The sequence below is a fragment of the Limulus polyphemus genome, unplaced genomic scaffold, assembly GCF_000517525.1.
Source record: "Limulus polyphemus unplaced genomic scaffold, Limulus_polyphemus-2.1.2 Scaffold340, whole genome shotgun sequence".
Lineage (NCBI taxonomy): Eukaryota > Metazoa > Arthropoda > Merostomata > Xiphosura > Limulidae > Limulus > Limulus polyphemus.
In genome coordinates, this window is record NW_013665950.1 from 549,021 (window position 1) to 565,335 (window position 16,315).

Below are 16,315 nucleotides of genomic sequence, written 5' to 3' on the forward strand. Positions count from 1 at the left end.
TAGTTAGTAGTCGACTTACTTCAATACCTACTGTTGAGTGGTAGTATTCTATATGTTTTGTTCTGTATTTATTTTTTTTTTTGTCCTGATGACTCAGTGACAAGTCTGAGAACTTACAATGCTGATGTATTCTTTGATGCCCCCCAGTGGCACAGCGGTATGTCTGCGGACTTACAACACTAGAATCCGGGTTTCGATCCCCGTGGTGGGCAGAGCACAGATAATCCATTATGTAGCTTTGTGCTTAATTACAAACGAACAAGTATTCTTTGATTGCAATGCTGTTGTAGTAAAAACAAGTAAAGATAGGTGGATTCCAAAAACGTTTTCGAATGTTTCCATTAGAGCAATTAGACCTGCACCCTTTCTTGTATATTCATCATAACCTTGGCACACTGATTCTAAAGTTGCATGCAAGCTGGTATTTTTGTCAAGTATTACTTGAAGTCCTGCAGTTTGAACGGTCCATTTTGTTTGGCAAAGAGATTGCAATCCTTGAATATCAGTGCAATCTGCCTTTAATTTTTCCATAAGTGCTTGTCGCTTAAGAGATTGCTTTCTCAAGTTAATGATTTCTTCAGCAAAATCCAGACAATCACATACCAATTTTGATGATCTTGATAATTCTTGAAGAGATAGGTTAAGTCAACGAGCAAGACAGTGTACAGGTAAAACAGCTAGTACTTCATCTTGTATTTTTTTTTTTGCAACTTTTTTTATATACCCAATGAACACAAAATACCAGTTGTTCAGGATTTTTGCAATCTCTTTTTTTGTCAGCAGAAATGCTGAACCAAGTTGATGGGACAATATCAGCAAGAAGTTTTCAGAGAATGGTATGAGCCATTAAATCAGTTTGTTATTAATCATTAACAGTGATTGGGGACAGATAGTGGCCATCTTTCATCCACTGCTCACAGTCCATAGACTGCTTTAGGCATTGATATAAGTTGCTTTCAGTATCATTATTACCATGAATGGTAAGTCCTTGGTGTGGCAAAAATCTAAGTACTTTCAGTTTCTTTAGCAAACCATCACAATACTCTTTCTGTTTTTCAGATGCATGCAAATTTATTTGACTTAAAATCTATGATTTTGATACAAAGGATGATACAGTGTTTCTGTGAAATTGAGTTTGTTCTTTCTCTTTAAAATGTTGGAGGGCTTTTTCCAGTTATTAAATCTATGACTCATGAAGGCAGATTCTGTTCTAGAAAGAAATTTGTTTTATTTTTGTTGCTATTTTACTGTAAAAGCAAAACACTATTGGTTGTAAAGGACAGATGAAGCATGTAAAATGTTCATCCTATGTCTGAAATTTTCTGAGAAACCAACTATTTTAAGCTCCATTATAGCAATAACAGCTAACATGTGGCTGATACAGTTTTTCAGACTTAAAACAAATTGTAGAACATGTTAAAAAGTTAATTTCCACTGGTGGCTGTTGAGAAGTCAATGTTGAAGAGTTGATTTCCAACAATAGCTGTTGGAGAAGTCAACATTAAAGAGTTGATCTTCACTGGTGTTTGTTGAGAAGTTGATATTGAGTCATCAAAAAGAAACTTGGAAGAGGAGTTTTCAATATTGAAAACCTCTCTGAAGACAGAATATGTATTTTATTATAAAAACTTGTTATTGGTTTTGAACATGATGAATCATCAAATTTTCTCCTTTTTTTTTCTATTTTAAGCTACAGATTTGTATGTACACTTCATATTTAAAAGAACTGCAAAGAAATAGAGAGCAGGCACTAATTAGAAATCATCAGTATTATAATGGCATAATTAAGATGACATTTCCATTTTTACATGTGTCGTCTACATTTGAAATACAATCATAACTGTTTAACATTTTTGCTCTATTATGTAAATCAGTATGTATATATTTTGTATATTAATGTGTTCTAGTTTTCTAGTAATATAGTGCAGCTATTTTTTGGCTCATACAGAATTAGGTCAATCAATACAAAAATATTTACTGTCATATAATTATGTAATTTTAATGCATGATATCTGTATTAGTATGTTAGAAAGACTTGATTATAAAGCATAATATATAAACTTGTAAATGGAATTATTTTAAATGTTTTATGTATAATATACATCAGTATAAAATTATATACTATTTTTTGGTAAATGAATATTTATTTTTAATGTCAAAATATACATAATCGCAAAAAACATAATAATGAATAAACATAGTGCCACGAGCAGGATTTAAACCTACACAGAAAAATTTCAATAGGTTTCGAATCTGATGCCTTAATCACTCAGCCATAATGCTTTGGTAATAGTATAAGTTGATGATTTTAGTCTATCTAAATTTTCTCAGCAATTAGTATGAAGAATTGCAATATCTTTGTTATTTTAAGTTCTACTGGTTTAACTTTTATACCAATGAAAAAAAAATTCAATTTTGCTTATTTAAAAATAGATTGAGTAGAACTTCCCATACTAGAAATAAAATATTTTTTTCATATATTAAGCACAAAATGCACTTGATAACTTTCCTACTGTTCAATTGCTTCAAAACAAAAATGTATGACAAAACATAATATAAATGTGAAGAAAATGCACATAATTTATTATATTATACACTAAAAGTATAGTATGATCTTTGTCTGTTATATCAGTTATTTTTAAATCATTTTGTAACATAAATTTTTATTTGATACATATTGTTGCTACAGCATGTGAAATTGAAATTTATAACATTTCTTAAATTTCTCAATGGATCAGTAAAATAAGTAATAATTTCTGCTGAGCTACCAAAGCACATAAGGTAGAATTTTTTTAGGGAAATTATTGAGGAGCTGAAACATATTTAAGCCCCCCTCCTTCAACATTGGGGGCTTCAGTTCTTGTGTTTCCTACGTGCCTGATACTTCACCACATCCTTCATAGTTTGTGCTGTTTAGGACTATATACTCCTGAAGAAACTACCCAGGATTAAGCAAAATAGTTTTATGCAACCATAAACAACACCTGGTTTTTTCTGATTCCCTTCTTTCCCCAGTGGCTGCATATGCGAGTAGTTTGTTTATATGTTTTTGCCTGTCTTTTTTTTCTTTTCTGATGGCTCAGTGACAAGTCTGAGAACTTACAATGCTAAGAAGTAGATTTAGATACTGGCATTGGGCACAACACATATAGTTCATTGTGTAACTATGCTTTATAACAATCAAAAAAACAAATTTTCTTTTTTTTCTCAGTTCATTCCTGGTTTCATTTGATGGTTCTTGTTCCCATCATTCTTTATTTCTACCTTGGCTTTTCACTGTGTTAAGTAGTCTTTTTTTTTTCTGTAGGTCTGCCATATCTTTGTGATATTTTTGCAGGTCAGTTCATTTCTATATGGAAAATATTTTGACATTCTTGTCTTTTACCTTTCCTGTGTATGGTATCAGTTTTTCCACTATTGAAGGATTTTCATATTATTCTTCTGTGTTTCTTGATACACTAATTTATGTTCAGAGTTTTGATATTCTGTTTTTAAACTTTCATATTTAGACTTTGAAATTTATTGTAATTGAATGTGCTCTTGTGGTATATTGAGGTTAAACTAATTTCTCTTAGAGCAATGAGATATGTCTGCAGAATAACAGGAGATTCAACAAAATATTTATTATGAATTAATGTAATGTTTCTGTGAATATCTGACCTTGTGAGAATGAAACAAATAGACTGAACACAATGTAAGATACAAAAGCACATTCTTAATTTTAATGTAACACAAACACAGTGCATCTACTTCCTTTGAACAATGTACAGTTGCTGGTAATGGATTGAAATTGTTCTCTAAAACTGATTAGGCTGAGACTATCTGCCAGACTGTTTAAGCTAACTGTCTTTACTTCACAAGTAACTTTGGATTTACCCAGAATAACTAGTGCTACCCACATGACTGGACATTCTCATTCAAACATACAAAAGGCCATAAACCTTGAGATAACACCTGACCTACAATTAAAGGACAATTAATCAATGACGAGAAACCCATTTTGAGACTATTAATGCTTGGAGATGGCTTGAATGGGTAATGAAGAAAAACATAATATAAATTTAACATAACAGCAAATGTACAACATTTCGACAAGGTTTTGTCATCATAAGGTAGAAGTAGGTTACACTGACACAGATATATATATATATATACAGTATGGAACAAAGAGGTCACATGACTGGATACTGTTGCATGACTTAGAAGAGATATATTGGCACTCCAGAGTATTGGTATAGAGTAGGGTTGTTTTGTTCAATTAAGATGGATTCCTTGATTTTTTTGTTTGTTTATGTTTAGTTCTTTTTTCTGCAATCTCAACAAATGACAAAAAAAAAAAAAAGCTTTTGGCATTATCAGCAAAACTTGTTCAAAAATGAGCTTGGAGAGTTTGAATATTAGTTTTTGAATTCCTGCTAGCAAAACTGCCTTAATCTTGTTTGATTGTCTTGGTGTTGATTTTTTATTACATACCTTGCTTTTTGTTTTATATTATGAGCTGATATCTGTCCACTGTTTTTTAAATGCATGTGCACTGATTACCAGACTAACTTTCTTGTGTTGGCGATGATGAACTCGTATGCAAAAAGCATACTAATTGATTAGTTTGATGTTTTTACGCTTAATTTTGAGTGTTCTGAGTATGTTTTAGAGCTTGCTGATGAACACATTTCTCAAGGGAAGAAGGTTTTTGGTAACAAGTTTGTTATTTTCATTATAAGATGCTGGAAAAGTGTATCATAAACTTAAACGGTTGACTGTTTTGTTAACTTTAAAGCACGTTGCTTGTAATTTTTAATGTATGGACTTTGTGAATGTTGTAGATTCAACATGTAATTGATTAATACTAATATTAGGTGTGTGGTAGCTGTAATGCATTTTGTTTTTGTGTACTTTTTTAGCCTTTTACTGAAAGAAATAAAAAAAATATTTTAAAAATTACTCTAAGTCCCATTATTGTGTCATTGTGGAGAAGGTGCAGCTGTGAGGGGTGCTGGAGGTTAGGAGCTTAATTAGTAGAAATGTTAGGGTGGTTTCATTTCTACTTTAAGAAATTTAAGGGTAGCTGCCTTTCCACAACTGGCTATAGACAATGAAAGGCAGTAGAAGCTGAAACGTTGTGGGTGTAAGCACTCAGCTTCATACCATTATTTGATTTTCGTACACTTATTTGATTTTCCATGATGACTAGTTTTAACATCAGTGTTTGGATTTTGTCCGATAGATGGGATATCCCTAATGCATTTGGGTGCTATTATCATGAACATTATCTGCTATGACAATAAGTTATATACACACACACACACAATGAAAATTTAGTGGACACCCTGGAAACAATGCACTTTATTTCTCCAATGCTTAATTAAAAAGCCCTTTAACAATGGCAACCAATCACAATTTCACATCATTGCAATATGTCACAAAGAAGGAAAAAATAACCCTTTATTATTAAACACAAAAATACTATTTAACATGGAAAAAAAGAATGCAAAATAATTGTGCATAACACATTGAAAATATAAATATAAGGTTTAGACATATTAATCCAGGCATGTTAAAAAATTACATTAAAACATGTTAAGATACCCTAAGAATAACATGTACATACACATATAAAGAAAGAAACATATTTACAACCATACCATACAATAATGCTTTTAAAGCCAAACCAAATTCAGTGAATCAGAATCATAAATGCACTATGTACAACACAAACAAGTACAACAATAAAAAACTAAAGGTACCTGTAATATACAACTTACCCAATGGCAAACATGAGGTCCAACTTCCATGCCTTTTTTTAACCCAGAGAACAGATCCTCCAGAATCTCACAATTGTCTTAGTCACTCTGGTGATTGGCTGTTGTCATTGCTTTGTATCTGCCAACTCAGCACAAAAATGGTATATCTCTTCTTTGAACCATGACAGAGCCTTAGCTCTCTGTCACAGCTAGTCCTTCTCCCAGTTGAACATTGTTCAGATTCTGATTCAACATGTGGCCTTCTCCTGACATTTCTGCTTGAAGATGAGGATCTGCTGTAAGGTAGGTTGGTTGTTGATGACATGGGACAGTATTGTGGTAAGCTGTAAACTCTGCTGTCAGTGGGCTGTTTTCCAGAAGCTGTTGTATGGTGAAACTCGACCTACATTGAAGAGGAGGTCCTCTTTATTTTAGTGCTGGTTCATGAGGTCGTCAATGCCCCTGAATTGGCTGTGGAGGTTAAAGTACCTTCATTGACCTGAAAGATCCTTGCTGTTGTTGCTGATAGTGATGCAGTTAATAGCAAGCCCTTCATTGGCATCACATGCTTGAGGCTACTGGTCCTTCCTTCTGTGGTTGGAGCAGTGTTAATAGATACTTTGTCTCTGCCTACGTGGTGTTCAACCATCCCTAGAGATGACCTCAATTCTGGGAATGTAGTATTTACCCTGAAGTGGTTGAGAAGCTACATGTGTAGGTTGGCTGGTCAAGGTGAAGAAGTCCTTCCTGACCCCCACTCAATACCTTGTTCATCTTAGGGTATTTTTTCAATTCTCAGCCAGGGCCAACCTTCCCCCCTTTTCTTTCAATCTGTGGAGCTTTTGGTTTGGACTGTTTCTTCCTCTCCTTCTCCAACTGAGCAAGATGTTCTTTCTCTTTTTGGGGATGTGTGCTCTTTGAAGGCCCTCATTCCCCTTGGTCAAGCCTACATATGCATCCTTTTCAGTGGGCTTTACAAAATCAATGAAACCTCATTTGGGATCCCTTGGACATCCCTATTCATCTCCCTCCTTCCCTGCATTTGGACTTTGCCTGGTGTTTGAACTGAGACAACACCACAGTGGGTGTTCCTCTTCCTCCTCCTTTGTCCAGAGGTGCACCTACTTCATGGAGGCTTCTCTTTCAGGTTGGAATGTGTATCTGGACATGCAAGAGATTTTGGGCTGTTTGTCTGTAATGGAGTCGTATCTGCATATCAATCTCTTAAAGTTGTTTGCTGTTTGTTGGGCTTTTGTTAATTTCCTACCCTTCTCTCGGGAACCAGTGGGTTATGATCCATTCTGACTATTCCATGGTTGTCTTGTACATCACTTGGCAAGGGGACATTTGGTCAAGGTCTCTTTGTTTCCACAAGTCGGATCTCCTATTTTAGGCCTACTGCCATCACATTCATTTGATGGCATGTCGTATACCAAGCCCCTGAATCTGATTGCAGATTGTTTATTTCTCCCCAACAAGATTCTCCTCCTAGAGTGGTCCTTTGATGCTCGGATGTTCGATTGGCTGTGTTCACAGTGGGGTATTCCAGAACCAGATGCACTTGCCACCTACTTGAATTCCATGTTTCCATGCCATGATTTCCACTTCTGTGCCTGCTTCTACTGACATCTCATCTTCCACTTTCACCCACTCTCCTCAGACAACCTTATTCAGTTTTGCTACATCCTTCCCTTCCCATACTCTGTCTTCACATGTGGCTTTTATCTGGTCATTTGCCATATGGTACAGTCTATTTCCATGGGTTGCTTCCCTAATTTACCATTCAGTGAGCCCTTTCTACAATGCAGTTGAACAGTGTAAATGGTATGTCTACCATTGTTGATCTTCTCATCATGGTTTTTCTCTGTTCTGTCCTACTCTACTGCACCTGACTTCCTTACCAGGCTTTTTGACAAGGGGCTGTCAATATCTACTGTTGCTGTTTTTGTATGACATTGTCAACCATTTTCTGTTTCATAAGAATTTGCCGTGTCTTAACTTCTTCGATTCTCATCCCTTTTGCTTCATTCCTTCTGACTTCATCTTCCCCGTGTCCAACTGCCCTTCATGACTGGAATCTCAGTGTCATTCTCTATGTCCTCACTTTTTCCTTCCTTTGAGCCCCTGTCTTTCTCTTTCTTATATCATCTTTCCTTAAAGACCTTTTCCTCCTCCTTTTGACATGTGGATGTTGACATTTGAATTTGTTCACTCTTGATGTCTGTTGGACATTATATCACCAGTCTTATGTCATCCTCTATCTGGATTGGTCTTACCTGCCCAAAACTTCAGCCACATGTGAGGGTGAATTTGCCGTCACTCCCATTTCTCACCTTTATCCTAGTTTCGATCCAGATTGTTCTATTCAAGATCTCCACTGTTACATGGCTTGCACTGCTCCCTTCTCTGGTTCCCGTTCCCATATGTTTATTTATTGGAACCCTCCCCTATCCCATGATATTTCTTCTATTATCTTTGCAGGTTGGATTCACCAGCTGATTTGTCTGGCTTATTCTTCCCTTTCTTTTGATGATTGTCATATTTTCCAAGTCTCCTCCATTCAAATCCTTCACCTTACCATATCTCTGGCTGCCCAATTCTGTCGTTCTTTAGAAGATATAGTTCGTGCTGGCATATGGATCCACTTATGCTTAAACCCATACTGTATGGCCATTCAGGTCAATAATGCCCATCACTGATGGTATGTTCTGCAAGACTGCTTTTAGTTTTCCCTCGTGGTGTTCTATATCGTAAATATGTTTTTTCCGAACCATTCACTCATGGACTAACATGAATAGATTATAAGGGGATTTCTGCCCATCCCTGCCACTCCTTGGTTTAACCTTATCAGGAACATCTGCTTTTCAGTATAAAGTTTTGAGGTCATCTGTTGCACTGTCTCTGGTATTGTGTTCCTCCAGACTCTCCAATGCAAGTTCCCCATTCATCCAGTGTAGTATGGGAGTCCTTACCACTTATCAGCTTTTAGCTGCTGGGGTTGGTGGATCATGGCGGTTTCCTCCTGACTGTGCTTTATTCCACTCAGTTGAGAGTAGAGTGGTGGTGTTCTGCTGGTGTAGATGGTGTATAGACACTCCTCCTACTGCAGACCTAATGTTCTTTCAAGATGCTGTGTGGTTATAGACTGGATGATTTCTGCTACAATGCAGTTCACCCCTCCAGTTGGACACTCTCCTTTCTACTGTTTTCTGGATGTTGGTTCCTGGGGTGTACTGGTGTTGGTTGGAGCTGGACCAACCACAAAAGTCCTCACATGTGAGTGGCCCAGATACCCTCTCCTACCGTGGACTGAATCTGGACTGGAGTTGAACTGCTATATTGTATTTGCCTTTTTACTGTCGTTCAGATGTTAGTTCCTGGGGAATATTGGTGTTGGTTTTGTTGGACATTCACACATCATGATGCAAGTCCTTGGAATGGAAGACTTTCCAGTTCCCATGTCCAAGATGAACAGTATTAGACCCTCTTCTTACTGTGGGCTGGGTATTAATATCATGATTCAGTTGTTGTTGGTTGAGGTAGAACTCCTTATGATGGTCTGTCGCACCTTAGCCACTCTACACCAGGGGTCCTTACATTTAATTTATGGGGTTCCTCCCATGATTTTGCTCTTATTGAGACAATTTGCTTTCATGGATAAAGAGTATGCCTAGCTCAGAAGTGGTGCGATCTACCATGGGTATTTTACATATTCTTCATTCACACACACCACAAGCTTCCTTCAGGCCCTTTCTGAATAGGGCTCATCTAGGTAATGTTACACTGGTCACTCCACCAGGTCAGTGTGGGATTCTAACTGTTATTTGAGTGGAGGTAAGGTATTATGTTGAAAGTTAACATTTTTCTATACTGAAAATGTATTTCCGATAGGTTCTTACCTTTTTTCACACTTTCCATCTTTCCTCCCTACTTCTGGTGTCTATTTCTTTTTTTGTTGCTCACTCTCAAAGTCATGTTGAACTAAGCTGTATAGAGGGAGTCAGCTATGCTAAAAGTTATCTCGCACTCCTATTGGTGGAGGTCCTCGCATGCTTTGTTGCATGTTACCATGCAGCTGCCTCATATGAAAACATGTGAGGGTAGGAGAGTATTAAGGCTAGTGGTGAAGAAAAATGTGTGCATATAGAGTTAAGAATATATCAGAAAAACATTTTCAATGTAGGAAAATTTAACTTCCCATGACAGTTTCATATTTTTGTCTAAAATATTGACCAAGACAAATAAATACATTAATATTTATACAGATTTTTGATAAAAGTAAGAAAAATGCTATTGAGATCCAGAAGATATGTTCAATTTAGTAATTTTCTTTTAAGAAATATTATGATCTTATCAACTGGCACATTGGTAAATAAAGTATCATCATCAAAACTTAACATTTTTCCTTTATTTTGGCCTGTGAATTAATTTTGTTCAAAAATCTACACTGTTTTGGATATGCAATGATGAGATTTTTCCCAACAACTAGGAAGAGACATTCTGTCAACTTTTTATATAGAGAATGTGTGACACACACACCATGTTAGAATTTATAGGTTAATGGGATAGTCTCCATTTTGTGGTTTAGGCAAAACCATACATGTATAGTAACGAAGCATTAATATGTTTTAAGTTCTCTGAAAGATCTGGGTAAACCAGCAAGAATTGTATATAGTAAGCTGTTGAAGTCAAACATCTTCTTTGGTAAGAGATTGGAGCTTAATTTCTCCTAAACATACCTTTACATAACAAGTTCTAATTTCCTTTCATAAACAGTTTTATCTAAGGTGAGGATTTGGTCATTTTGTCTGACTTTATGATTACAATATTTTTGTTCAATTTTAAAATCCTTATTGCTTTAGAAAATCAGTGGGAGAAGGATGACTTGTCCTTTTTATTATTATTACATAATGTACTAGATATGCAATTAGTTAGGAAGCTCATACCTTTACTTGTTGTCCTTGGCTGACCTAACAATGTCCAAAACTCAGTTTATATTCAGGTTTGCATTCCTAAAGGAAAAGAATAAGCCATAACTTAGGGCAGTTCATTCTATCTTGGTGAGGTTATGAGATTATTTGATTATATTTGTCATTAAACATTATGTTAGGCCTATTATATTTTTTAACCATTCTGCTAGCTTATATAAATAGTATTCCAGTCACTACTGTGTTTGTTGTATACCATTGAACCCGAAGAGCTGTGGATTGAGCAAAATGTGTCATTGGCAATGGATATGACAAATATAGTGTGGTTGAAATACAATTATTATATGCTCTTCTAATTCATGAAAACCTGTAAGGGACTAGATTAGGAAAATAATAGTTCTGATGTAATGTCTTTTAGGACAAATATAAATAATTATATCATGCTTCACCAGCTTCTAAATACCAATTACACCATAACAATTGAGATTATGAGATGATAAGTTTAAAACATTTTTATCAGGTCATGAAGCTTTGTACCATAACAGTTGTCAAACAAATTACTAAATTTTTTCTTGAGTCTTTCATCTTCATGCTTGAGTTTCTTTGATATTGCAGCATGATCTGTTTGGTGTAATATTTTTTATTATGTAGCTGTACATTCTTGTGTTATGCATGCTGCTTTACATGACACATAAAAGGCCTCATTAATTTTGAAATTTATCTCCTAAGTCCTTTCTTTAAAATGGTTTCTTTAAGGTTCCTTAAAGGAAGTCATTGATTCTTGTTCAATATTTTTGGAAGTAATGTTTTTGGAGTAACATTGTTCTTCAAACAGATGATAAAAAATTGCCTGGGTAATTTTTCCCATTTTACCTTAAGGAGCTATGTAACATTGGAATTTAAAAATCCTTGAGGACCAGGTGGACAGAAGACTTTTTTTTTACCATAACATAATGTTTTGGGACAACATGGGACCTATTGGTCCATCTCAGCTGTTCTATCCTCTAAACTAAATTAATATAATTAAAAAAAAATCTTAAAGCTAGCCCATATCATTCTTGTACTTATCAAGGTTTTTCTTAAACTTCTATAAATGTACTACCTCCACAACATCTGAAGGCAACCCATTCCAAAGGCCAACCACCCTGTTAGGAAAATGAAACTGTCTGAGCTGAAGATGACTCCTACCCTGCCAAAATGTATATTTGTGTCCCCTAGTCCTACTATTCTCACTGTTAGGTATGAAAAAAGATGATGCATTAACACTGTCAATTCCCCTTGCACTCTTAAACACCTCAATCATATCTTCTCTAACTCTTCTTTTTTCAAGAGAAAACAATTTGAGACAAGCCCTTCACCCAGGCACTATTCTAGTAACCCTTCTCTGAACCCTTTCCAACAATTCAATGCCCTTCCTAATGTAAGGAGCCCAAGACTGAACACAATACTCCAAATGTGGCCTAACCAGTGACCTGTACAATGAAATTATAACCTCTTTAGACTTGTATTCAATATTTCTGTAGATACAACCTAAAATCCTATTTGCCCTGCCACTAGCAATAGCACACTGCTTGGATGGCTTTATATACTGATCGACTCTTACACCAAGATCCATTTCTTTCATGATATTCTTAAGGTTATTCCCATCCAAGTTATGCCTATAATTCAAATTATGATAACCCACATGCATTATTTATAATTAAACCCATCTGCCATTTATTTGTCCAACTCACTAAATAATCTAAATCCTTTTGTAAATCAGCAGCATTTTTCTTCACAGATAGCAACACCCAAGACCTTAATATCATCTGCAAATTAAGGGAATTTATTGACTATTCCTTCATCTATGTCATGATGTAAATCAAAAAGAGCAAAGGTCCTAAGACTGAGCCCTGAGGTACCCCACTTGTAACATTAATTCAATTTGACTGAACTCCATTTGTAACAACTCTCTGCTTTCTTCCATCCAGCCACTCTTCTATCCAATTTGCTAACTTATCCCCCACACCTAAAGAGATGGTTTTTTTTAACAAGCCTTTTATGTGACACCTTGTCAAATGTTTTCTGAAAATACAGATACACCAAATCTACACTTGTATCCTCATCTACATAAGCAGTAACCTTTTCAAAGAATGTCAGAAGATTTTTTATGATAAGATTTTCCCTTAGTGAAACCATTTTGACCATCCAATAAAATTCTAAACTTTGTTAAATGGCTTTGCAAAGCATTTTTCAATACACTTTCCAGAATTTTCACACAATTGATGTAAGACTAATGGGCCTATAATTACTGGGACAATTTTTATCACCTCCCTTGAAAAGAGGAGTTACATTAGCTAACTTCCAATATTTTGATACCTGCCCAGTATTCAATCTTGCAATCTTTAACCTCCTTCAAAACCCTTGAGGAAATATTATCTAGCCCAGGAGTGTTGTCATTTTTTTAACAAACTTTTTATTTTCTAAACACTATTGTTATTTTGTTATTATTGAAAGAAACTTGCTTTATTTATGTAGGTAAATGTTTAGTATCAGCTTTAGGATAGGCTAAAGAAGAGTAGCTTTGAATAGTAACTAGATTGCATGTACTAATAGTAGGCTGAGTTAAAGCAAAGTTCCTTGAAGTGTTTAGGTTTCACATAATATCAGCAGGATGCTCATATGGTCAAATTTAAATACTGTGAGAAGAGATGATGAAGGAAACTTGCTTTATCTTGTCTACTGTCATAAGCACCTATAGCCTTGTCAAGAGCATAGCTATGTAAGTTTGGAATTTGTGTCACCATGAGTAAAGGGTAATCTTCTTAAAAATTATTCGTTTATAGTATTACAAAAATAATGAAATATTAAATTGTGTCTTCTTTTTTTATTTCTGTATATAAAAATAAACCTGGCACTGGGAGAATTGTTTATTTATAAACATAGCAATGAAGAAGTGCTTGTTAGTTGTAAGTACTAGAATTAGGAGATGCTTTAGAAATGTTGCTATTTCTTTATTTGTATATCACTATTCCCAACTTCTGAAACTTTATCTAGTTGATCCATTAAGAATATTTTGTGGTTAAACTCTGACATATAGAAGAAGATTGTTTTATGGTTCAGGTGAGTCATGAATTTGTAACATATTTCTAGGAAAATGTTCATACCATCATGGCATCTGACCAGCGAGTTCAAGGTATCATGCAGATGTTACAGGCAGCAATTGATGAAACCACTAGAGTTGAAGAAAGACTTGATGTTTATGATAATCTTCTAAAGGTATAGCCAATAAAGTGAACATTTGTTTTTTCTAATTAACTGTACATATTGTTAAGTGATAACTCTGTTACACTTAAAATAACATACTGAACAGTATCTTGCAGATGTTGTGGTATCTTTCTATTGGTGAAGTTATCTTCCGTGTTTGATATAGGTTATATATATTTTATATTGTTTTCTGTTTTACTTTTGTATATATTCATTAATTTATAACAGATATTTACCAATTTAAATATTTACCATTGAATTGAAACAAGTATTACTTCCAGAGCCAATGGTTTTCAAATATTGAAACAGTAAACAGTAGTGAAAAAATATGACAAATTTTCTTTAATCACTTTTACTAAATAGTTCAATATTGTCAATAAAATAATTTATAATCCTGCCTGAAATTTAAGTGAAATAAATCAGAACTGGGTTTCCTCTTTGTTACTGTATAATTTGACAATTTCCTGTACAAATATTCTGCTAGACTAATTCAAGAATATGGAGTAATTCAATAAAGCAATATCTACAAGGAGAAATTAAAAACAAATGATTGGCCTGATTTAATTGGATGTTTTATAACCTTGTACAATTTGCATTCTATAAAAATGTCATCAATAAAGAGTTTTAGTTAGCTAAGTATAGGGATTTATGACTAAAGAGCTTTAGTTAACCCAGTATATGGATTTAGAACTTAAGAGTTTTAGTTAGCTTAGTATTTGAGTCAGGTTTTGTACAGGTGCTTGAAAACCTGGAAAGTCCTAGAAAACTGCCTTAACAAAATCCAGTCCTGAAATACACTGGAAAATTGGCATTTTATTATAGGGTCATGGATTTTTTTAATTAGATTTTTTTTAGAAAGTTAACTTGTTGCTTCTAAATTTTCAAGCCCCAGCCACTAAACATATATTGTATAAATCCTAACTCTATTAAGTGCACTGTTCATGTTTTTGTATTGGCTCAGTGCCTTGTCAGTCAAGTGTATTCATGTGTGAATTTTTTGCTTACCAGAATTCTTGGGTGAAGTTGTGGTTACAGTTTAGTACTTTATTCGAAAATCAATCTATGCAACCTTTTTCAGGTGTCTATGGATGGTCATTTGGAAAATTTGTTGATCTGTTTCAAAATCAATTAAAAACAGACTAATACAATGTTGTTAAACATGGGAAGTTACAGACTGTGTATTTGTTAATGGAGTTTTTAGGGGTATGTTTTTTTGTGTATAATTTGGAAATCACCAAACTGCTATCTAGTATGTATTGGCTGTTCAAAAATACCACAGCTAAGAGGTAAGATTATATCATAGTCACAGGTAGCAAAAAGCTCTTCTTTTGAAATTTTTCATCATTAGTGACTGTAAAGTGTTTGGTAGCAGAGAATGCACTTGAAATTTGGCATATTGTCATTAAGTATGTTAAACAGGTAACCAAAAAGAAGTAAGCTGATCCAAAAATGTAGATCCTTTGAAACAGGCAATGTGCAATGAGAGCCTGTTTATTACTGTTAAAATAATTTTTTCTTCCTGTCACTAATTATATTTCTCCATTCCTTACTGCTTATAAAAATAGAAAATCCTATGCTGCTTTTCCTTTGTGATAATATGAAATATGATATCAGAGGACTGATATGAAAATTTGTTAATTCTGATGTTCCTAAAGAAGCCACAGCTTATAAAAGCTTATAAAAGTGAATTCAATGAAAAAGGAAAATTATGGTGATTTCATAGGGAAGAACTGGGCTTTGTGACAGACAGCATTTTAAAAGATTTGTTAACAACTAAAATTTGTCAGTGAATTTAAAATGTTCAAATATAAAATGGAATGCAGAACTGTACTGGCTGAGAGTGTAGATAAATTACTGGAGGAATAATAAATTGTGTCTACTTTTAGATGGTTGTAAGATATTTTTGTAAGTTATAGAGGGTGCTAACAAAAAATAATTTACAATTAGATGTCTTTAGTGTAAGAACTGTCTCTGTTAAAGAATTTTAGTTTTATTTGTTAACTATATCATTAATTAAAAATAGATATGCAGGAATAAAGTAGTAATTCAATATTGCCCTAAATGACTGTGGTAGCAGTTTTGTGATGACTTTTTTGTGTAAAAGTGTTACGATATCATAAAAAACCTGACATTAGTTTATGAGTGAATGTTTTTTTTTGTCACTGCCATTATAGTTTTAGTTATTGTGATACGGCTGTGGTAACTACAGTTGCAGTTTTGACTGTAAAATTTGCAGTTTTCGACTGTAAAAGTTGTAGTTTTGACTGTCTTATGTGTTTTAGCAAAATATTGTTGCGTATCTGCTCGTTTGTTAATTTCCAGTATAAAGGAACTTCAGCGATACAAGTCCTTTCTTAATTAAAACTAGTTTATTCTTTCTCAATACAACTTTGTAATACA

At 34.3% G+C, this 16,315-nt stretch overlaps 1 protein-coding gene across 1 annotated transcript in view; it reads left to right on the top strand.

Annotated features, from left to right (window-relative positions):
* LOC106457507 (exocyst complex component 1-like) overlaps positions 1 to 16,315 on the top strand; it is a gene marked incomplete at its 3' end in the record, with an annotated part of 193,715 nt that overhangs the window by 73,130 nt on the left and 104,270 nt on the right. The window contains exon 7 of the mRNA XM_022383480.1: positions 13,802 to 13,927. Within this exon, the coding sequence (XP_022239188.1) occupies positions 13,802 to 13,927 (126 nt within the window). The remainder of the gene's footprint in view (positions 1 to 13,801; positions 13,928 to 16,315) is intronic.